Source organism: Dipodomys merriami, unplaced genomic scaffold (assembly GCF_024711535.1).
Source record: "Dipodomys merriami isolate MVZ:Mamm:240054 unplaced genomic scaffold, mDipMer1.0.p SCAF_103, whole genome shotgun sequence".
Taxonomy (NCBI): Eukaryota; Metazoa; Chordata; class Mammalia; order Rodentia; family Heteromyidae; genus Dipodomys; species Dipodomys merriami.
The window spans coordinates 1,693,290-1,717,551 of NW_027202305.1; the positions used below are offsets into that span (position 1 = coordinate 1,693,290).

Consider the following 24,262-nt stretch of genomic DNA (forward strand, 5'->3'; position numbering starts at 1 on the left):
ACCACCACTGTACTACCACCATCACCAACACTGTCACCAACACCGTCAGCAACACTGTCACCACCACCATCACCAACACTGTCACCAACACCGTCACCACCACTGTCACCACCACCATCACCAACACCGTCACCACCACCATCACCAACACCGTCACCAACACGGCACCAACACCATCACCAACACTGTCACCACCACTGTACCATCTGTACCATCACCACCACTGTCACCACCACTGTCAGCAACACTGTCACCAACACCATCACCACTACTGCACCACCACCATCACCAATACTGCACTACCACTGTCACCACCACCGTCAGCAACACTGTACCACCACTGTACCACCACCATAACCAACACCATCACCAACACTGTCACCAACACCATCACCAACACTGCACTACCATTGTACTACCACTGTACCAACACCATCACCATCGCTGCACCACCACTGTCACCAACACCATCACCATTACCGTCACCAACACCGTCACCACCACTGCACCACCACCGTCACCACCACTGTACCACCACTGCACCACCACCGTCAGCAACACCATCACCACCGCTGCACCAACACCATCACCACCACTGCACCACCACCATCACCACCACCATCACCACCGCTGTCAGCAACACCGTCACCACCACTGCACCACCACCATCACCACCACCATCAGCAACACCGTCACCACCACTGCACCACCACCGTCACCACCACTGCACTGAGAGGGGGGCAGGCAGGGGGCTGCACCAGGACAGGGGTCGGGAGGGGATGGGCTGTTCTGAATCGTTACCCCATCCTGTTTGAGGGAGATGTGATTGCTTCAGCAATGCAGAAGCCGAGGCCTGGCCCGCATCTACCCAGGCAATGACAGACAGCACCACGTGGCCCCACCACGTAAACCGCACCCTGTCCACATGCACGCTCGAACACACCACGCTCCTTTTGTGTGCACACAAAAATCAAGCATTTAAACACCTAGAAAATTACAATGGAAAAGAAGCTGTGATTGGTCAGCTGGCCTCCTTGTCCTGGGAGGAAACACATGTTGTTTTACATCGAGTCAACGCACGAGTAACGTAGGGTGAGAAACCACCGAGCAAAAGGAGAGAGCAAAACGCAAAGGGCGCAGGGCACAGGGCGCAGAACGGGAACTCACAGCGCATTAGTGATGGGAATTAACATTGGCCGGGGTGAGAAGATTAACGTGAATTAACCAAGCTCTTCGAGTTGACATGACTGTAGCATGTGATTGTAGAAGGGTTTTACCAAAAGAAAATCATTGCCTGATACAAATATATAGCTTTGAAAAAGTCTTCATTTGCAGCACAGGACAGCTGCTCCTGGCTGGTATTTTTCCACTAATAACACACAAAGGCACCCAGATGGAGTGTTCAGCTGCCTTCCACTGGGAGAGGAAAGATCTCAGGAAATGTCTGCAATGTTTCCCGTGGCTGTCATAACACCTTGGGAAAAAAGGTATTCAATCTTTTTAAAATTCTCTCCCTCTACATGATTTCCCAAATCCAAAAGGGAATAAAAGACAAAACCCCCCAATCATTATTTCAACAGATTAATCTGAACTTTCCCCAATGATAAGGGGTTCGTATTAAAGTCTCTCCGGTTTCTGTGGGGTAGAATTTTTAATAGACTTCGTACAGAACTGTTTGACCTACTACACGGCCTTTCTTCTACCATTCATCTCACATGTGTTTGTTACCGCGCAGCCATGTCAAAGCTAGAAATATTATGTTGCTCATGGAGCGTGCAACCTGAAATAAAATACACTTCTTGACAGACGCCACTCAGATGTGTGTGCAGGAAGACTGGGAAAGGCCACCCCGAGCAGAAAACAGAAACAAACAGCCCACCAGCTGGGCCTTCAGAAACATTCCTGTCCGCCGGCACCTGTCGTAAAAGTCAGCGCCTGCCCTTTAAATATTCACAGCTCACTCCTGGCGCGTGGACACAGAGCCTTGGGGTCGGAACATCAGAAATCAAACGAAATTTACTCCATTTGTGCCTACGTGGAGTAAACAGAGTATTATAAATGCACTCCTTTGCACATGTGCATATTATATGTAACTATAGCACAATTCCAATTAAAACTACAAGCTATAAGGGAAGCCGGGCATGGTGGCTCACGCCTGTCATCCTAGCTACTCAGGAGGCTGAGATCTGAGGATCGCGGTTCAAAGCCAGCCAGGGCAGGAATGTCTGTGGGACTCTTGCCTCCGATTAGGTGCCAAAATGCCAAAGTGGAGCTGTGGCTCAAGTGATAGAGCACCAGCCTTGAGCACTGAGAAATGTTTATCACTCCCATATTACAGACGGGAGAAGCAGAGAAGGGAGGTAGCGTTTGACCAAGATGCAGTAGGTGGCAATACCTATCCAGGAGGTACTGGGGATTGAACTCCGGCCCCACCCTGGCTAGGGGGCGCTCTGCGGGAGCAGGTGCTCTCCACCTGAGCCGCTCTCCGCTTCTCCACTGCTTTGCTTTTCTAAGCAGGGCTGGCATGGACGTCACGCCTCTGCCTCACGCTTCCCTGCCCGCCACGGTGCCTCCTCCCCAGCTCCCGTAGCCAGGATTGCAGGCGCGCACCATCCACCAGCCCTTGATTAAAAATAGTCTTGTGCACCTTCAGGCCTAAGGTGGCCTCAAACCTCCTCCCAAGCAGCCGGGATCAGAGGCGTGAGCCATTCCTCCTGACCCAAACTTTTCTTTTTAATGAGACAACTCACAGTAGGCGTCCGCATGGCCTTCGGTCCGGGTATACACTCGTGCGGTCAGGTTTAGAGGCAGTGAAGAAGTCCTTGAGCCTGGCCACACTGTCCATTCTCTTGCTCCTGCACAAGACCATCCAAGTCAGATTGTGTAGCTGCTCCGTAAGTGTCCCAGGTGACCCACAGATAACAACTCCTGCAGACCAGCCACCATCACCGGTGCCCATGAGACCCCCGCCATACTCAGAGACGGAAAGAGAGATTCTTGCTATCTTGTGTTCTCCATAAACACTGCCAACCTCTGCACCAGAATAAGAGAGACACACTCTCACACCTGGGAGTCACAGGACAGGAAGACGTTCACACCTGGGGGCCACAGGACAGGAAGACGCTCACACCTGGGGGCCACAGGACAGGAAGACACTCACACCTGGGGGTCACAGGACAGGAAGACGTTCACACCTGGGGGCCACAGGACAGGAAGACGCTCATACCTGGGGGCCACAGGACAGGAAGACGCTCACACCTGGGGGTCAAGCAGGAAGGAGTTCACACCTGGGGGAGTCACGACAGGAAGGAGTTCACACCTGGGGGTCACAGGACAGGAAGGAGTCTCCCCTCCCCGGGGTCAGGCAGGAAGGAGTTCACACCTGGGGGTCACAGGACAGGAAGGAGTTCACACCTGGGGGTCAGAGGACAGGAAGGAGTCTCCCCTCCCCGGGGTCACAGGTGCCTCACTTGGGTGCAGTGTGTCACAGCCGAGCCTTTTCCCCCGTGTTCCCTCCGCAGAGCCCAGCGCTGCCCCCACAGACGTGCAAGCCACCAGTGTGTCGGTGTCAGAGATCCTGGTGGCCTGGAGACACCTTGCGGAGAGCCTGGGGCGCCCACAGGGATTCGAGGTAGGAAATCGGGGAGTGGTTTCCGCCGCGGCCCACGCTCCCCGCTGGCCTGGCGACCCCCACCGCCTCCCTCTGGAATCTGGCTCCGGGTTGGGGGACGCCAGGCCGCTCCCCTGCAGCGGCCAGAGCACCGCACAAAGATTTCTTAAAAGAGACGGAACTAGGCTGACACAAAGCCAGGAATTCTAGGTGGATGTTTACTGGTGAACAAATGGGGTTTTATTTGAGGCTATTGGGAATGGAGTTTTTTGGTTTTTCCCTGATTTCCCTCTCTGCTTGTGCTTTGTTGGCATACAGAAAGGCTACTGACTGGTTTGGGGTTTGTATCCTGCTACTATGCCAATTATCGATCATAATTAGGAGCTTGAGATAGAGGCTTTTGAGTCCTCCAGATACAAGATTATGTCCTCTGCAAATAGGGATAGATTTCTTCTTTCCCTGCGTGAATCCCTTTTGTGTCTTTTTCTTGCCTTCTTGCTCATTGCTTTAGCTAGGAATTCCAGAACTATAGAAGAAGAGTGCAGAGAATGGACATTCTTTGCTGTTAATTTTTCACTGTTATGACGTTGGCTGTCAGCCTGTCGTGTATAGGCTTAGTATTTTGAGATGCATTGTCTCTGTTCCTAGCTTTTCCAGAGCTTTTAACACGAATGGATGTTGGGTTTTGTCAAAGGCATTTTCTGCATCTGGTGGTTGTTCTTGGCTCTGTCGATGTGATGTATTACCTTTATTGGTTTACACATGTTAAACCAACCTTGCATCCTTGGGATGAAACCTGCTTGATCATAATGTATGATTTGTTTATTACTTGCTGAACTCTGTTGGCTATAATTTTATTGAGGAGCTTTGCATCTGCGTTCATCTTTTGTCATTGGGTCCCTGCCTGGTCTTGGGCTGAGAGCGAGGCTGCCGAGCTTGGGATCGATCCTTCTATTTCACAGAAACATTTGGAGAGGAGTGGAGGGACCGTCACGTTCATTTGTAATTCTTCCTTTCCTCTGTTTCAACTTCCACCAAGAGAAAATCGGCTGGCTCTCTGGTGATTCGGACAGGACTTAAACTCTTACCATGCTTCCCGGGTTGAAAACGTCTTTTTGTTCCGTTGGCACCTGCACTGGATGGCTGGTGGGAGTTCCGTTAGCGTGCGGCTATGCAGCCTTCCGACCGGCTGCACATCACCCATGTGCCCACTGCTCACGCAGTTCCCCGAACTGGAGCCGCGGGGCCGACTTTCCCTGAACAAGCCCGAGAGAGCTTTCACTACGTATTGACGAGCTGAGAGAGAGGCTGAGGCTGCAGACACTCACCGTGGAAAGCCTTGACATGGAGATGCATGGCGCTGCCAGCTGAGGACAGGTGGCGCGATTGAAAGTCGCAGTGTCACAATTTACGGAGCAGCTGAGCTCCACGGATAAGCATGACCCCCGAGGGATTGACGCCCTGCCCCGGCTCCATCACGCCCCGCCACGGCCCTGCCCCGGCTCCATCATGCCCCGCCACGGCCCCGCCCCACCCCGTCACGGCCCCATGCAGGTTACGGGGCTACATCTCGAACGTATGACCCTGCGGCGAGACCGCATCCTGTGACTGGGCCATACTGGATGCATAGAGCAGCCCCTTCACTCTCCAGGGCAGGCAAGGGCTTTCCTGAGCATTTAGATTCAGAGCGATGTCAGTCTGGCCAGAAAGGAGAGGAGAAGGCCAGATCACATCACGTTCCATCCATTTTCCCAGATCAGGAAGACGACGAGAGAAATGGAATTAATGCAGGGAGAGGATCCCTTGGTGGCGTTCCTCCTCATCGAGTGGTCGCTGAGCATCAGGCACTGTGCTAGCACTAGACAGGACAGACGTGGAAAACCTAATCCTTTTCCCCAAACACAGCGGCTACCACTGGGGCAGTTTATGAGAAGTTAGTGTAAGCAAAGAGAATACCAGAACAATGCAGTTCTTACTGCATAATGGTCCCGGGACTGCTCAGCCTCTGGGTCCTCAAGGGTCTCAGGTTCTTTGTGTGAACAAACACTTCTGTCCTTAAATACCTTCCATTTGCCTCACAACCATCAACAAAATACCTGCACTGATTGAGAGAAATGGGAAGGAGAACTTTTCAACACTTTTTCTGCATGTGGCATGCTGTGTTCTGAGTGCAGAGCAGCCTCCCGTGCTTATGGGTTAGTCTGGTTGTTTTTTGTTTGTCTGTGTTTTGCAAGAGAATGAACTGTACTTCTGCTTTCTTAGTAGTTGGAATCATTTAAACAGTAAGCAACCGTGCAATTTTTTTATCACAGGGACAAGTGTTGTGCCCTTGTTTCAAGTGTGAACTCTTCTGTGTCTATTATGAAGAGGAAAAAGGAAGGAGAAGGGAGTTTGACCCATTTTCCACGGGCACCAGCGCCCTAGCTGCTGTTTCTGTGGGCAGTGTGTGAGACTTGGTGTTCTTTCCTAATCTTCCTGTGGATGTGTGATTCAGGACCTCATTTCAGACATGTCACTACGGCCATTTCTACTTATGGATTGCACCAAAAAGGCACAAATTGTATTTTGTTTTATAAAATAAGTTATGGTGAAAATTTCTTAAGGGACAAGATGGCTGCTCTCACTCATTATGGTCCGACTCTAATCATTAGAGCAGGAGGCAAAAACAAATGGTGCTGGCCACGTCTGACTATACATAGCTCATGCTGGGCAGATTGCATTCGATGCGTTTGTCAGGAAGGGGAAACGGATTGTCAGATTCAAGTTCAAAGGGAAATGCAGCTAAAATAAAGCCAGTTACTAAAAGGCTGAAACAAAGACGCTTTTCTTTCCCATATGGTGGGGTAGCAGATGTTTTAGAGTCTCATGCTTCATTATGACTATATGAACATAAGAATATAAAAAACTAAACCATAAGAGGAAAAATAAGATGACAATTCTATTACTTCTTTCTATAAAGTCTGTGTACTCTGACTTAGATGCTCAGATTTTCTCTTTTTCTCTCTCTCTCAATCTATCTCCTTTGTTTATTTTCATAAACTATGAGACTGAAGCCATGGATTTTCAAAAATCAGCAAGTCAAAAATATAGTATTTCAGTCATTCCCCTGTGAAACAATTCATTAACAAATTAATTACTCCTTTTTCTGTAATTCTGTTTTTTTTTAATGGTCACAGAGCTTGATCTTATTTTACCTTCAGTATAGCTAAAGTTTTAAAAAGCATCAGTAAGTTCACTTTAAAAAAAAATCAAGGATACAAACACAGTTTTCATGGTCCCAAAGTGATTCCAAAGTTCTTTAGCAGTCTTTTATAATAGTTCATATTATGCTAGATTCATGGAAGAAATGTTTTCAAGCTTCTCTACTAACATTTTGGAACTGATGCCCTTTATTTTTTAAGAATATTCAGCTGAGTAGATTGTTTTGTCTCAAAAAGAACTCACTGTGTCACTTTTAAGGAGGTATTTTTTAATTTAAATTTTATTGTAAAGGTGATGTACAGAGGGGTCGTCCCTCCATTTCTGTAACTCCCCTTCCCTTCCCCAAACCAGATAAAATTATATACAAGACAAAGGGTGCTGAAACCTAAACAGTGACAACAGGGCATAAACCAAAGGAGAAAACAAAAGAAAGAACTGCAAACAATACAATTTTAACAAGCCTCTTGTTTCCATTTCTTGGAACTAGAATATGTCTATAAATCTACAAATTAATCCAATGGATTGTAAAAGACAAATAATTACACTTGGATATGATTAGTTAAACAGCACTCTGAGCATTCCCACACTGAGAACAAAGCAGGATGTTCTTAGGAGAGGATCACGATGGCTCAATAGCTATGTGCATATGGCCACATAAAATGGACCTTATCAAAAGGAGGTGTTTTCTTATCCTTTGTCCCAGACCCCTGTGGGCTCGGCAGCCACCCACCTCTTCCCCTCAACTCATAGTGTACATTTATGCAAAAGTAAACTTGCAAATGGCAACAAATGCTTGATTATTTTAGTATTATTTTAGTGGACATTTTTGTAGGACAACCCATTTGCAACCAGTTCTTCCTGAGGAAGTCTGGGTTTACATTTTGATCTGGCAATGTGTCTGTGACAGAGCAGACACAGACCAAAGCCGGCTTCTTGCACCGGGAAAGGAGATGGCTCATGATGTAGCTGCGCACCTCTAGGGAAAGCACCACCGTGCCTCAAGCACAGATTACCGTTGGCCAGTTGCCTACTTCTCAGTGAGGAGGTGATTGCCGAAAGGTAAGGCTTCAAAAAAATCCACAGATGAAAGTGCATACATCCCCACACTGCCCGGCCACTGGCTGCAGAGTTCATACCGGACAGCCACAGCCGCATGTAAGAGACAGAGCCTGGCGAGGCCTGGGCTCCCAGCGTCCGCACGCGCCCTCTGCCCTCACACCGGAGGCCTTGGCCGCAGAGTGGAAGGGTCACAGGGAGGGAGGTGTCGCGTCTTACATTTTCCGCCCACATTCAGCGGGTCTATTCCTACTGTTCTGTGCACACGTAGCCCACGGCTTCTCCTGAGCCACGTTGCAGGCTCCCCTCGCTCACACTCACGGAGGAGGCGTCTGGGGTCCCTGTGTCACGGGAAGGGGTGCCCAGAGCACCGTCCACCTCCCCCCGAAGCCCCGAGTTCACCGTCAATGGAGAGCTTCGCTTTCTACGTCTTGATCTCTGTTAGTGTAGGTGTTGAACTTTACTTTGGGAGGCACAGAACGACAATCATCTCTGTTTCTAATTAACGTTTCTCTCTAACTTTGTATTATGAAGTGGAGTCGACATGAGGGGCTGTTTGTCTGTCTTACCTAATTGTCCATTTATGGACAACTCCACTCAGTCTCCCTCAGCAGCCACATCATTTCATCAAACATAATTTTTAATTCCTAAAATATAAACTTAGAAAAAATAGCGTGCTAGGTGTACGTAGGTTGGGAATATGTTCTCTGGGGAGGAGGGGAAAGTACTAGGATTTGAACTCAGGGCCTTACACTCTACCACGTGAACCTTCCTTTTCCAGTCCACCGGACACAGCAACTTCCAACTTTCTCTACCACAAAGAAGAGGGCGTTTATAGAGGAATTCCAACAAAATAGCCGCAAATACAACTCTTCCCTGCTCTAGTTTGAACTTCTCAGGGAACTCTGCCCTGCTTTTGAATGTTTCCCAGATTTCTGCTTTCTCCTCTGGACAGATTCACTCATCCAGATTCCTACCAGTATTTCTTTACTGTCCCTCAGATCTGTACTGGGCGTTTTTGTATCAATAGTTTGTATTCTCCTTCCCTCCCTCTCTTCACCCCCCTCCTCCCACCATCCCACTGTCTCTTTCAATCACCAGATCACTTTGATTAAAAGACAGTTGTAAACGTTGAGTCTTCCCAAGGAAGCAGCGCTGGCTTTATGATCTTGCTTTTCTGGTTTGAGGGACCACTTCTACCCTTACTGTGTTCTTCTTTTGACTTCAACCATCTTCAGATCGATAGGTCTATGGTTTTCAGCTTCCGTCCTTTTCTAATTAATCTATTAGGTCCGTGGTCTCCAGAACGCTTAGTCTCTAGCATTACCTAATATAATTAAGTTCATCCCAAGATTATGATTTTCCTGAAAGTATTTACTTTTATTCTTTTAATTAACATGTGTTAGTAGACAGGGTCACAGGTCATCGCACAAACACTTGATATTACATCAGTTGGAATCAAATGATTCCAGAATTTTCTTAATCAACGTGTTCATTTAGAATGCTTAGGAATGTGAAGGAAGTTAATGCGTTAAAGATTCTTACTAAACTAAACGCATTTAAAACAAAATTATATTTGTAGAAATCATCTTTTTTAGAAATTAACATTCTCAAATATAAATATAAATTTATTCAGTAAATGGTATTCATTATTATGGTCTGTTGTATTCTAACCTTCATTTCATATCTTCTAATCATTATTGGATTGCCTCATAAATATTCAGAAGTTTAAGCATTATTTATTTGATTTGATTCATTAAATTGTGTCCTTCCTTTATGACAAAATTGCTTCTGGGCACAAAGCAAGGAATCAGCCTGCAACCTTACCAGCCATCACATCACAGAGCATTGATTGTGAATAGTCAATTTAATAACTCGACCCACAGCTAAACCCAGGAGATTAGGAACCTGCAGACCAACCAGATCCAACAATCCGGGCCTCCGCCAGCCTCCAGACGGGAAGGGCACCCCCCCTTCCCTCCCCCTGCCCCCCCTCTCCAAGGAGGAACAGGGAAAGTCGGTCACGTTTCACGGGGCACCTGCCGGTGAAGGACTGGGCAGGACAGTAGGCTCTAGCCTCCGATCCCACCAATTGCCAGTTCCACGTTAGGGCTGGCAGTGCATCAGGTGGCCACACACATGTAAATTCCCCTGAGAGCCCAAGGTCCCGCAGACACAGCTAGCCGAGGGAACTAAATCCTTACAGCGCGCTCTGTTTCCTTCCCTTTCATCTCTGTGCAATGACCCAGCTGCAAAATCCCATTTTCTAGGTTCAAGCAAGCAGGGAAATAGCCTCTGGCCTCTTCCTTCTTTATCTTTGCTTCAGCGAAACAAACTGCACCCAGCCGGGCCCAGGCTTCTGTCTGTTTTCTGGAAGCCTGTACGGGCAGCCGGCCCTCCCCTGGGTCAGCCCCAGAGCACAGCCCTGGGCTGGGGTGAGGAACTCCTCTCCACCACTCAGCCCAAGCAGAAAGAGCCGCATCCCTGTCCTCCTACAAGCTTATTCTACAGATAAGAAGACACTTGCTAAAGAAATCCTTCTAACTCTCCACACAGTTTCAAGAACATTTCTAGATACGGGGGAGTGAGATCATTAGGAACACAGTCACCAAGATAAAACATACCTATTGGAAGCCATAAGACGCCTGGGCACACCTGGTATGGCCAAATACTTAAACCTGAGAAATGACCTGGAAGGAAACGTAAGTGAGTAAGAAAATGCTTAAGTTCGAAGGTGAAAAGATGGTGGATGCAAAGGACAGACAGATTTTGGCCCATAAATAGGTGTCCTCAAAGAAGATAGAAACCTTGGAAGTAAAAGCATCAGCAAATGCAGAGTAAAAAGAAACAAGAAAATGCAGAGTTAAAAGGTCAAAGAAGGAACACCTCACCCCCAGGGACGCCTCCATCCTGAAGGACGGACCAATTTCACACACTTTCAAGGAATTTTAAAACCCGAAAGCACCCTGTTTGTCCCCCATAGCTAAGCTTTCCCCCAAGTCATTTGGTTCCATGTTCAAAACATTCATGATGGCAATACTTCTGGGTGCCGCACCCACCTCCAGGCCCTGTCCAGCACCTCTGAGGGTCCCCCCGCCCCCCCAGGCCCTGTCCAGCACCTCTGGGGGTCCCCCCGCCCCCCAGGCCCTGTCCAGAACCTCTGGGGGTCCCCAGGTCCAGCCCAGCAGCCTCTCCTGATTGGAGACACTGTGCCACCTCGTTGCCATCAGTTCTTCACATCCAGTAGGACCAATTATCATCTGTGTACCATCTTAAAGGAGAGCATCAACAGAGGAATGAGGGTAATTTCACGCACTCGTAATTACAAGTAGTAATCATCGTGATAAACGGCAGCCAGCGGACGCAGCTGAGGAGGGGAAGGTCTCCTTGGGGAAATGGTCGCGGAGGATTCTCAGTGACGCTGAAACTGGAGGAGGAGGAGAGGCCGAGGAGCGGGGCCGCCAGCCACCGGCGACCCGCGGGACTGGATTTGGGGCCGTTTCCTCGCAGGCTGTGTGAGGAGAGGCCGGTGCAGGACACTGGCGCTGGGGAGATGCAGAGATCTCGCGGCGTGGAGACTTGTACCACGGTGCGGACTTGAGAAGGGAGTTTATTCCACAGGCAGCCCAGCACAGCCACAGTGCGGCTGAGCCCACAGCGCCCCAGAAAGCAGCCTTCCCCTGCTGCATCTTCCCAAAACACAAGTCTGACAGTGGCTCCTCCACCCCGACTCCTACTTCAGAGCCTTCTGGAACTCGGCCTGCTTCCCAGCCACCAGCTCTCCCTCTGGGCTTCCCTTGGTGTGTCCTGCCCCTGCTCCCCTCCACGCCACACCCACCACACCCCCTCCCTCCGCTCTCCTGCTGGCTTTGTCCTTGGCAAAGAATCACAGCCCCCGCGCCTCTATGGGCTGGTCCCTGGGGACCGCAGCTGGCACGGCGTCTGTCACTCCTCCGCTTCAGCCCTCCCAGTGCCCCGTCCGCGACCCGCCCCGAGCCACCCCGACCCCGTTCCTAAAGATACGCTCTAGGAAAAATAAGAGCTCTAGATTTCTCTCTAGGGCTCAACCTCCATTCAGGTGGCACAGGGAGAAGTCTGTCTCCACAGTGAGTTACGTAACGGACATTTTATAGTTTCCTTGGGATAGTTCGTATTATGCGTATTATGGCGGTTCATCAAAACATCCAATAGTCAATATCTGGCAGTCCAGAATTCATACCGGTCTGTATTAGCAGCAAACTTTGTCATCTGTTATTCAACCCAACCCAGTTCTTTCCGACCATAATTGTATTTGAAATCCTGTGATGCAGCCAGTGGCTACTGGAGAGACAAGGAAGGCAGATACAGCACTAGCAAGGAAAGCTAGCATTCGTTCACCCAACTTCTCAGTCAATTCTGCAGCTTGAAAAGAACCTAGATTTTTTTTTTTTGGCTAAAAAAATATGCTCAAGACCAAGCAAGATGAGCTAGCTCTCGAAACAAGAAATAATGGGGCCAGCAGCAGAGAAAAGATAGGATTCCAGGCTCCTCGCTTCCGAGCTTTCAAAAGCAATTTTCTGAAGTTCAGTCATTCAGCTATAATGTGCTTTCAATTTGGTGAGGAAATGGGGTTAAAAAATAGGATTTGACCACTTTATTAGGCTCCTTTCCTACGAGTCAGGCTCGGTAAAGGCCTTCTGGGCAGGGTTCGGTGGGAAAGGATGGAATTACTGGAGTTTCAGCAACCCTGTTTATGACATACATTAAGCGGTTTGCAAAACCACTGCGAGTGAGACTGACGGGGCTGAGGGCTGGTGAGGAGCGAGTCCCGCCCAGAGGAGGGGTGCAGCCCCAGGGCCGGCTCCTGCCCCCCACGCCCTGCGACCGCGACCACCCCAGCACCCCACGCCAGGAAGAAGCAAACACCCCCCTGCCCCGGCTGGCCAGCAGGAAGGGCAGGGGCAGCTCCACTCCCCACACACAGGGAGGAAAACTGAGGCAGAGAGGAGGGGAGGGGGAGGGGGAGGAGGGGAGAGGAGGAGAGAGGAGGGGCACTCAGAAAATGATCAGGAAAAGGAAAGAGGGAAAGGGAAGGGACGAAGGGAGGGAAGGGGAGGTGGAGCTTCCCCCCACCCACGTCTTAACATCACTGTTTCTCTGAATCTCACCCACGTCCCGGCATGAAGGTCGTGATTCACCTTCCTGAGGGGTTACCCCTCGGGTTCTTGCTTAGAAAATTCCCTTCCCAAGCTCCATGGCGGAAGTGGCGCTGTCCTGCCCAACTCCTTTCATTGACTCCCGCACGCACAGTCCCAGCACCCCGCCTGGCCCTTGGGGTGCTGATGTGGGGAAGGGGGCACCGGGGTGATCTCTTCCCAGGGCCGGCCTCCGACACCTTCACCGGGACCTTTGTCCTGAACTCGCGTCCTATCTGACACGTTGGCAGGTTGGCTACTGGAAAGACACGGAGGAGGAGGGCACCGCAGAGACGGTCAAGACCCGGGGGAATGAGTCCTTCGTGGTCCTGACCGGGCTGGAAGGGAACACGCTGTACCACATCACCGTGAGGGCCTACAACGGAGCAGGCTACGGGCCCGTCAGCGGCCAAGTGAGCGTGGTCACCAAGAAGTCCCGTGAGTGGCGGGCCCAGATTGGGGGGGGGGACGCGGTCCTCAGCCTGGCGGGGTCTGTGAGTGTGAGCCTGGACGGGGACACAGTCCTCAGCCTCGCGGGGTCCAGGTGAGCGGGGGGGGGGGGGTGGGCACGGTCCTCAGCCTGGCGGGATCTGTGGGGGGGAGGGGGGGACACGGTCCTCAGAGCCATCCCGGGCTCTGGAAGGGTGGGGTCAAAGAAGGAGTTTTGATCCCACGTCTTGGTTCAAGGCTGAGATCTGAATTCCGAAAGCAGTCATGAAAACTTTGCATTCATGGTGGACAAAGGTTATCTTCCCCTGAAACAAGGCTAAGCGGTTTCTGACGCAGAAGAGAGATAAAAACGATTTGAGTTCAGAAGCTCAGTGGAGTAGCTATTAAAATGACACTCTTGGAGCCAAGCCCCCTGGTGAGACTTGGGCGGCGCCCCCGCCACGCCCTCCCCAGAAGGCCTTAAATGAAGAAATGCATCTTGATTCCTCCTCTGACTCCTGCTCTCTGCTCCGCAGCGCCCAGCCAAGCTCCGAGCGACCTCCGGTGGGAGCAGCAGGGCGCTCAGGTCTCCCTGGGCTGGGAGCCCGTCAGGCCGCTGGCCAACGAGTCCGAAGTCACAGGTTACAAGGTCAGTGCCTCCTCCACTCCCACGCTCACATCTCGCGCGGGCTACTCTGTCATAGAATGAGCACCCACCCCCAGGCACGGGCAGAGACCAGGGCAGGCAAACCCAGCTGCCGGTCCACGGCCAGGAAGGGATATGGTATGCTCCTCGAGGAGAAAGACCCACACGGGCCAGGCCCAGGCTCCGCAGCCCTCCGGACAGGCAGATGCGTAGAAGGACTTGGCATTAACAAAGATGCATGTTTTCAGCTGCAAGGCCAGGGCCTGGGAAGGGAAGTCAGGGAGAAAGACGGCCGTCTGTCTCCCCGCAGAGTTCTGAGCCTCCCAGCCACTGGGCCCGGCGCTAACAGCAGCCCTGCACAGGGGAAAACACCGCCCAGCTTGCTGCTAGAAATCAGGTTTGCCTCTGTTTAAAAGTACATGGTCCACCTATTGAATTGGCTTAATTTCAGATTCTTGTTCCACAATTTCAGCTTCTGTTTACCGCCTTCAATTCCAAGCAAAATTACTAGCTGGATATTTACAGTAGATTGGAAAACGTTTTTGTGGCAATATTTAGACTGCGCGCATCATCATAGGTGGCTTTTCTACCATGGGAGATAGTAACAGTATCTGGGGTCTAGCATGCTACATTCGAGAGCCGAAAGCAGAAGCTGATAGAAATGGAACACACATTTTAGGGTAAGCGTTCTCGACACTTAGACTGCCTGTTGCCCGCTGAGGGTAAGCCAGTCACACACAAGCCCCCGGACACGCACATCTGTCCTGGAGCTCAGGGGCATTCAGTTTGACCATTGGGGTGGCAGGGGGTCATTTTCCAGATCCTTCCCTACCCTTCCCCCAAAGGCCATGTCCTTCTGATTTGTCCTCGACCACAGAGCCGCTCCTCTGTGGTTAGGGGCCAGAGATGTGGTCTGTCCGGTCGGGAACCAACCTGCCACCGTTCAGGCATAACACGGTCTCCCAGATGGGATGGGCAGGGCAGAGCGAGGGGAAAGCACAGGGCAGCGCAAGATGCCAGAACCTGCCAGAGGAGAGCGGACCAGAGGCTGCGCGCTGGGCGCGACCCCGGCCAGGCCCCGCCCTCCGCTCACAGCCGCCCCCTCTGTCCACCCAGAGTGAGCCGCAGTTCTCAGCAGTCCTGAGCATGGGGGCTTCCCTTGCCTGTGAACCCAGTTACCAACAAGATAAATAGCCACGTTATCCTCACCTCACGTTTCCTAGACACACAGCTGCTTTCCTCAAGTGGAAAGGAAAATAGGCAGTAGATGCCCGAGGCTATGATTTCACTGGAGCTAATGTCCACTCCCTACCAGAGCACACTCCCTCCCACACAGAAAGGCACCATCTGTCACCAAGAATTCAGGACAAGGGCTTCAGGCTGTCAACCAAGAAAACAGTGCTTCTAGTCCACATCGACAGAACATCCCTTCCCGGACTTAGTCGCCCACCCCCTTTCCAGTCCCACCTCCACGCCGCACCTGTCAGCCCCAGCCGGAGCCCAACCTGTACCGAGTACCCTAGGAACCATCATTGCAGACAGCCGCCATCTGCGGCCGTTCACCAGCAGCCCTGGCCTCACAGACACACGATCTGTATGGGGTGGGGGTCTAGGCCATCTATGGGCTGCGTGGATACAGGAGGTGTGTAGGATATATGGGGCATAAGGGCCCTGTGAGGTATACGGGATACTGGGGATTATGGGATACATGGTTATATGGAATATATGAAATGTATCAGGTATAGGGGTTGTGTGGGATAGAAGGGATATATGAGGTATACGGAAGGTAGGTGACGGATGGGATGCGTGGGCTGTATAGGATTATGGGATATGCAGGAGGCATGAGATGCAGATTCCTGTCTGTCCTGGGACAGACAGACGCCGTGCTTCCCAGCCCGGCCTTGGATCCCACCATCCCCCAGGGAGCTGTCAGTCCACACCCACTCTCTCTGATTTACGTCTTTATACGCCTCTTTCATCTTCTATTCATCCCCAACATGAAACACAGCCTCTTCCTGTGTCTCACTAATTTAAAGAAACTGCTGGATGCTGGTCTCATTGAGTAATGGCTCCATGCCACTCCTTATACCATCTGCATTCGATTATGCCTAATATTTTTCACAGTAAAATTCCTTTAAAAAACAAAAATGACCCATATGTCAAGTATGTATGAGGGAGACAAAGTTCTTACACATCCATACATCGGAGGTGCTGGGGGGGGGAGGTGTGGGGAGGGGACAGGGAGGGGAAGGCCTTCACTTCAACACGGTCCACCCTTTTTATGTTTATACTGACAGACATCACTGGCAAAAAACTTCTTCTGTTTTTGGCACATTCCCTCCATAGTCTGTTACTGTACCACACACAGAGCATTCATGTCCAGATTGAGCCTCGGGGAACTGCAGAAAGCACTGAATTGTTTAGGATTTTATTTTTGGAAAATCCAGTACTCTCTGGTTTTTTCAGTATAATTTGAGAGCAGTCTTAACATTAGACCATTTCCTTTCTGCATAAATACAGCTGTCATGGAAACTGGTGATCTATCAACGTCCAGATTCTCAAAGAACTCCCTTGCCTCCTTGCTGTCCATAACTATTCTTAGCGTGTCTTGATAACGCCTTCGACTTCTTCACACTTGTCTTTTCTAAACTGGGATCTTAAAATGGGCCAAAGTTCTCTAAAACCATTAATTTAGTGTAACTTTGCCCTGAGCACACCTCTTGCAGCAGCTAGCATGGAGCCTTACAGACCATTGGTAAAGATCACGTTTAATCACAAATTCCTTTTGCGACCATTAACTGATTTTTTTCCATTGCCTCTGCCTTTTGTCCCCAAATCTCAACTGATCCATAAATTTTTCTTCAACTCTGGATTTTACAGCAACATTAGATATGCATTGCTGGCTGCGTTTTCCTTTGTCATAAAAATTGTAATTTATGAAACCCTAACAACAGTGCCCTCTACCACAGTCGCTCCCCTGCCAATCCTCGCCAATTTACATCCTTTCCCGTGTTCATAAATCTCATGTCTAATTGTCTCATGTAGATGATCAAATTCTAATTCATCACAGAGCTAGTCAAACTCAGAAGCATAAATCCTGATAGAACTGTCAGTTATGAAGCATAAAGAAACTGCTATAAGCATCCTCCAGAAACCGTTTCCGATTCCCGACTTGAGGAGTACTCTGCACTGCCCCAGCACCACACGTGAGCCCACACCACACGCGTCGCACTGCGCGCTCTGCTGTGTGTCTGGCAGTGAAGGGCCTGGGGGGAGAGCACGTGTGGCGTTCTCCGGTGGATCTGGTGCAGGTGCCCGACGCCCGGTAAATAGTAATACTCCTTTACCATCTTGCGTTTCCATCAAAGCTATGGTATCCTCCCAAAGGGTTTCAGGAAAGAGGATTTCAGATCATGCTGTGCTTTCGTGAAGTCATTTTCCTGCAAAGACCCCAAGTAAGTTTAAACCCATGGAAGATGAAGGGAATATATTACTACATGCAAAGAGAACCAAGACAGCTAGGCTTCAGTATATGAAAATACTGCTTCTCTAAACTTTAGTTTCTTGTTACTTTGAACACAATTTCCACAAAGTAGATAGAGATAGGAATGTGGGTAGATAGATAGATAGATAGACAGACAGACAGATAGACAGATAGATTGATAGATAGCAAGTAGGGAGGTGGTGGCAGAGTGTTTGTCTTCTGTCTGTCTGCCCATCAGTCCATCCTTTGAGATTCGTCAAGCTGCTTTCCACCAACCCCACACTTTCTCTCATCCAGCATCAGGTCTTTCTCCTTGTACCACCATGAAACAGGTGACATTATTTCAACCAAACAAGAGAGTGAATTCAGTTTGAGGAAAGTTAACGATTTGCCCAAATTTGTTCAGCAGAAAGGTGTAGAATATTGATTTTGCTTCTCTGGCTTTCTTTATAGGAAATGGTTTTGAATCCAGGTCTGTGTGATGACCACGCCATTGCTATTTCCACTGTGCACACAAGTCATATTTTAGTAACAGCAATACTTACAAAGAGCATGCACATGAAAGGAAGCACGTCAGGTGCTGCTACTTGACCGTTCTGTGCCGTTCAAAGTGACACCAGCAAGAGCAGGAGAGCAGCCCAGGGAGGCAGCTAGGCAGCATGGAACACGGATCCTCACTAACCCTCACGAATCCTCACCCCCACCAGGCCCCAGGCTCCTGCGTGAATTCTCTAAATTCACTTATTGCTTAGCTTCCTGGTAGAAACTGGGCCGTCGTGAGTCTTGGTTGGCGTTGGTGTTTGCCATGCACATAGGTGAGCTCACGTCTGCCACCACACAGAGGTGACAAGAAAGCGTTCACTTAGCCACCTGCTGCTACCCAGAGGCCAGCTCCCCACAACGCAAACCACCACGGAAGCCACAACTGAACACAGCTCAACTCTCCAGCCATTTCCTATATGGCAAAGGATGTGTTGTTAATACACTCAGCGGCTTTTCCCTTTCCTCCTTTCACACTCAGGCCCTCCCGGGACAGTGCTCACGGGGGAACCCGGCCGCAGAGAGCGCTCCGGCCGCTCCCTCGCTGCCACCTGCCCCGCATCGCCCTCACAAACCCGGGATGTGCTCTTGTAGGCGTAGCTCCCTCAGCTCCGTCTGAATTCTTGTCAAGCTGGCAAACCCTCTGTCTTTCAAGCCTTAGCTCCGCCACCACCTGCTCTGGAATTAACCTTCTCTGTGCCCAGAGCCCCCGTGTGCCCCGACAGCCACGAAAAACGCGCACGGCATTTGCTCACGTAGCTAAGCTCCGTGCGCTGGGCTGGGGAGGAAGGGCGCTGCCGGTGGATGGCCACAGCCGCCGCCTGGACGGCCACTGTTAAAGCGGCTCCGTTGTCCTCGCAGGTGATCTACAGGCAGGAGGGCCACAGCCACAGCGAAGTCATCGTCACCCAGAAGCCACAGGCAGTGGTCCCCCTGCCGGAGGCGGGCGTCTACATCATTGAAGTTCGGGCGTCCAGCGAAGGAGGGGACGGAACGGCCAGTTCCCAAATCAGAGTGCCTTCATATTCAGGTAAGGCTGGGCCTCGCAGGCCTCGCTTGATGGCTGTGATCGCTGCAAGGCGCTCTAAGTCGCATCAGAACTGCGCAACAAGCGCAGAGCTCGGGAACGCCGCGACGGGTCTCTCCTGGTTCTCCTCCCTTCCTCCCATGAATTCAAGCATGGCAGCTGCTCACCACTGCAGAATCTCTAGCTCGAGGCTGGTGTATTCATCAGGATATGCCCGTCTCTGGGATCCACCTGGCCTTCCCATCTCGGTACCGGCCCGCTTGGCTTTGGGAATATTGCCTTTAAACTGGCATTGCACCAGCTGATGCCTACCTGTCTGTTATCCTACTGCTAGACGACTTGACGCTCACTGACTTCCAAGCAGATTATAAACTTGGTTGGTCATTAGTTTTGTGTCAGTACTGGGGCTTGAATGTAGCCACACCTTCACTTCTGTCTTTTTGGAGATAAGAGTCTCACGGGCTTTCCTTCCCAAGCCGGCTCTGAACTGAGATCCTCAGATCTCAGCCTCCTGAGTAGCTAGGACTATAGGCGTGAGCCGCCAACACTCAGGGTGGCCATTTTAATTATTAGTACAGTTATTAAGTGTCTGCTTTGGCTGAGCCACTGCTATCCATGAGATCATCTCAGCCTCCTAACAAGCACAAGGAGACACACTTCTCCTGTTTCACGGAGAAACTTTAAGTGTTGCGCTATGCACCCCTATCATTAACTGGTAGGACAAGGGCCAAGCCCAGGTGTGTTGGTCTTTAAGGCCTGAGCATCGGTTCTTCTCTCTCTGCCTCAGGGGGGAAAATCACGAGTGCACAGTCGACGCTGCACACGGGGTCCGTGTCGTCCTGGGCGGTGCTGGCCTCAGCCCTGCTGCTCCCGCCCGCCGCCTGGTGAGGCCGCAGCCCTGGCCGGCTCCTCCACACACCTGCCACCGGAGCCCAGGTGGAGACCGGTCCGAAGAGGAGCTTCGAACCGCAGAACCGCGGGGTACACTCACAAGGGGCCGCGGAACGCTGCCTCCTCACCAGGCTTTGCTTTGAGAGGACAGCCCAGTTACAAAATATGCAGAGTGTGTGCGGCGAGCCTTGTAAGCAAAGGGGATTTCCCTCAAATGTATTCTTAATATTTTAATGCGTGGAGTCTGGCTTTCTGTCGACGGCTCTGAGCGAGCGCCCGCCTCGCTGGCTCTGTGGTCCGCAGTTCTGCTGCCGCACAGACCCCCAGACTGAGAATGAAATCTTGCTGAAGACTGTGGGTCTGGTGTTTTCCTTTTCCCTTCCTCTGGCTATTCCAATTGCCAGACCAGAAGAGAGTATGAAAATACTTCAGTGAGGCGGCCCCTGCCAGGAGAGACGCACAAAGATGTTCCCAAGGAGAGTCTGAGCGCTGGGGGCGCAGCCAGGCTTGTCGGGGCCTTGCCCAGGGCGCGGGCCTGTCCCGGGAGGCTGGTGTGTGTTCCCCTTCGAGCACTTCAGCCCTGTAGCAGCAAACACAGCAAATGTTTATTTTTAATAGCAAAAGATAGTGTAAAGTCACTAAAACACATGACAACTAAAACACAGGCTACCAGAAGGCGACACGTGCCACTGGTAGATGCAATGAGCTTGGAGCAGAGCCCCTCCAGTTCTCCACCTCTTGTCAGAACAGACTGTGAAGCGAGGCCAAGGCCTCCTTGTAATTGCAAATTAATGTTAAGGACAACGAAAATGTGTTGCACAAACAATGATACCTATATGTTAAGCCGGGTGCTGGTGGCTCACACCTGTCATCTGAGGATCACAGTTCAAAGCCAGCCTGGGCAGGAAAATCTGTGAGACTCTTATCTCTAGTTACCTGGCAAAAAAAATCCCAATGTGGAGCTTCGGCTCAGTATAGAGCACCCTTAGCTTTTCTAGAGCAGAAAAGCCCAGGCCCTTAGTTCAAGCCCACATATTGGCACACACACACACACACACAAATTCCGAGCAGAGCAAATAAATTTTGATTATTTTTGATAGCTCCATGCACAAATATGTCATTTACACAATCCTGCCAACTATCAAAATAAAGAGGACGTATTAATAAACTTGTTTTTCCTAATTAAAGGCACCATAATGTAATACCCAGGCAGGCCAGCTGTGCATCCTTGGGTTCTGAGTCTTCAGAGTCGGTCACGTGAGGGGCGGCTGGGCTGAGTGAGTAGAGATGGTTACTGACAGCAAAGGGAAATTCCACCCACGCACAGATGACACAGAGGTTCTAGAACACTCAGGGTGGGCCTCAGAGCCATGGAGACACTCACGATGCCGTGCTGTCCGGAGAGCACCCGAGACGGAGCTCACAGTGACGCCCACCTGAGAACAAGAGCCCCCCCCCACGCCTCCCCCCATCCCCGCCCAGCCCCTCCCGCGGAATCCTAAACAGCCAACAAGTGAAAAGGTACTACGCTCCAGAGATGGCCCCAGAGGATGCTATCTGCCCTGTCAGAGCAGAGTTGAGGGTTTCTAGTCCCCGGGCCCTCAGACTCCGCTCAGAGCCACCATGTATCTAGGTATGGCAAGCGCTCATTTTCTGTGGGAGAAGAATCCTATCCGAGAAGATAAACCTGAGCACAGGAGAGGTGATTGCAAAGCTGTGTGAGCCAGTAGACCGGAGCAGGCAGTGCAGATGGTGAGCAGTTAAGCCTGTGACAAACAGCAGCGAGCGTCCTTCCCTCGCGCGTGGACGGTGGCGAGAGGTGTTTAACTCCAGAATCGGGAGCTCTCCCAAGGTGGCTGTAACCCTAAGAACCCCAGTGCATCTGGAAAACCACAAGGAGGTGTTAATCATGGGAGGTTTTACATAGTAGGTGCAGCAAGCCATGTCCCTCACTTTCCATGATATCCTCTACGAAACTGATACAAAGAAAAATACGACCAATGTCTGGCAAATTCCAACCAACCCATATTCCAGACTGATTATAGACAGCGCACACACACCACCAGCATTTTCACGGACAATGCCCAAAGTTGCACTTTCCCAGAAATCAGAGGGGTGGGATGTTTTTACTCCACACACACAAGATTTGTATTTTGCATCATAAACCAATTGATGAACAATTTCCAGTGCTGATGGACTTGGGTGTTACACATTTGTTACTTTGCCTCCCTTACCACCGCCCGTTAGGTTTTGGCTGCACAGCCTGGCAGGTATTTTCTTGGATGGCATCAAACCCACACAGTCTTAAATCACTAAAGAGACTGTATTTTTGTATAACGTCAATTGAACTACACAGAAGCAGCGCTGCTTGTAATTAGGACTTTCCCGAGAGCGAACGCTTTGCAGCCCTAGCTGAAGGTGCTGTGAAGTGGGTGGAAACCGTTAAACATATTGTATACAATCTGTATTTAAACCATAGATACAGTATGTCAGTGGGAGGCGCAGTCAGATAATAGTTCTGTGTGCTGTTCTTGTAACATTAGACCTTTTTAATAAAGAATTCTGTTTTTATTGACTTTTATCTTCTCTCCTGTCAGCTACGTAAATGACAGCATTGCCGGCAGAGCACAGAAGCCGCGGGACTGCGGGTTCCGGTCCTGCACTGGACGGTCTCGCTCTGCCTGGAGTCTGCATGCTGTTAGGATGTTAGGTTCAAAACTCCCCCTCGCTGCCCAAGCAGCTACAACTTGGAAAGCTGAATTTATGTCCGAGAATAAAAGGAGCGAGGAAACCAGGGCAGCTGGGATGAGTTTGGGGAGAAGCCCTGAGTTGTCTCTACTCAGATTTACAGGGAATGTGAAATGTATGCTTCTGCTTGTTCAAGAGCCAGAACGGTGGGTTGCAGCCTCAGCCGAGCGCCGTCTTCACGCAGGGCAGCCTGGTCTCTGCGGCTCCCACCTGCTCGTCCATCTCGAGTCCCCCACCAGTCCACGTGATCCTACCATTATGTGTTTACGTCTCTGTGTCACCTAACCAGACAATGCCTTGTTTCCACACGGGCTTTTCTCAGTGGCGCCAGCACGGTACCTGGCACAGAGCAGGGAGCAGAAAATGGGATTGAATTTGATGCTGGCCTTAGAACACCCTGTGGGTCCGCTGGGCGGCGGCCCCACGCGCCCGGGAGCTGCCTCTCCGGTCCGGTGCAGATGCACAACGTGTGGTTTTCAGGTCTTTTCACACACAATGAGATGCCGCTGCTCTGAAGGGACTTGTCCCGCCCCGACAATCCCACAGCCCCAGAGCATCTTCCAGGTGACAGAGCAGAAATGTGCAGAGACATGGCCACAAGCCCCACCCCGTGTAAGAAGTAGGGAAGGTGGGTGTGCATCTGGTCTTGCTCTCCGGTCCATCCTGACCCTGGACCAACACACGGGTCCCAGGCAGGCGGCCGCCCTCTCCATCCTGACCCTGGACCAACACACGGGTCCCAGGCAGGCGGCTGCCCTCTCCATCCTGACCCCGGAACAATGCACATGCCTGTGTTACTTTTAAGAGTTCAGCCAAAAGAAAACAGGCAATCTCTAGAAATGGAGAATGAACTTGGGCACTAGAGACAGTGAGCAACTGAGCCAGTCCTTCGGCCAGGGGTCGGGTTCAGCGGACGTTTCCCCGTATAGAACCCTGGGAAGAACATATGTTTTGTCGGTACATCTCTAAAGGGGCACACACGTACTACACACACATGTGTGTGCCCACAGACACAAGCTCACGTGCACACGCGCGTGTGCCCACACAGACACATGGGACCTACAATGACTGGTGTCCTGCGGGTGGCATAGTAAAGGTATTCTTTTTCAACTACCCAAGTATAAAACCCTAAGTGTTATCACAGTATTTTAAAAGCCAGTTCCAAGAGGGAAGAGGGCCCCCATCTACGTCCTTCGGCATGGAAATGTCAGCCTGATTTCATACTTTGTTTAACCTCCTTCTTAAAAATAAACCTTTCCAACCTTCATTCAAGGAAAAATTCTAGAAAAGAGAATGAACGTCTTTATTGCACACGTGGTCCACACGGTGCCTAAATAACTCACACCTGTGGGCTCTATCGACAAGTGCCACGTGCCACGGCGGGGTGGGGCTGTCACCAAAATGATTGACTTTCAGGTCTGTGAAAACGCTCGTGATGACCTTGAAACCTCTGGTT

The 24,262-nt window shown here is 50.7% G+C and overlaps 1 protein-coding gene across 4 annotated transcripts in view; it reads left to right on the forward strand.

Annotated features, from left to right (window-relative positions):
* LOC138809815 (contactin-5) overlaps positions 1 to 21,297 on the forward strand; it is a 463,911-nt gene extending 442,614 nt beyond the window's left edge. For 3 of the 4 annotated variants that reach the window (XM_069996830.1, XM_069996810.1, XM_069996819.1), the window contains exons 21-25: positions 3,522 to 3,631; positions 13,293 to 13,479; positions 14,007 to 14,119; positions 19,002 to 19,170; positions 19,955 to 21,297. In XM_069996830.1, the coding sequence (XP_069852931.1) occupies positions 3,522 to 3,631; positions 13,293 to 13,479; positions 14,007 to 14,119; positions 19,002 to 19,170; positions 19,955 to 20,055 (680 nt within the window). In that variant the 3' untranslated portion in view covers positions 20,056 to 21,297. Of the gene's footprint in view, positions 1 to 3,521; positions 3,632 to 13,292; positions 13,480 to 13,728; positions 13,814 to 14,006; positions 14,120 to 19,001; positions 19,171 to 19,954 lie in introns of those variants that run through there. The other variant, XM_069996838.1, reaches the window with a different exon arrangement.
* The last annotated feature ends 2,965 nt before the right edge of the window (positions 21,298 to 24,262 follow it).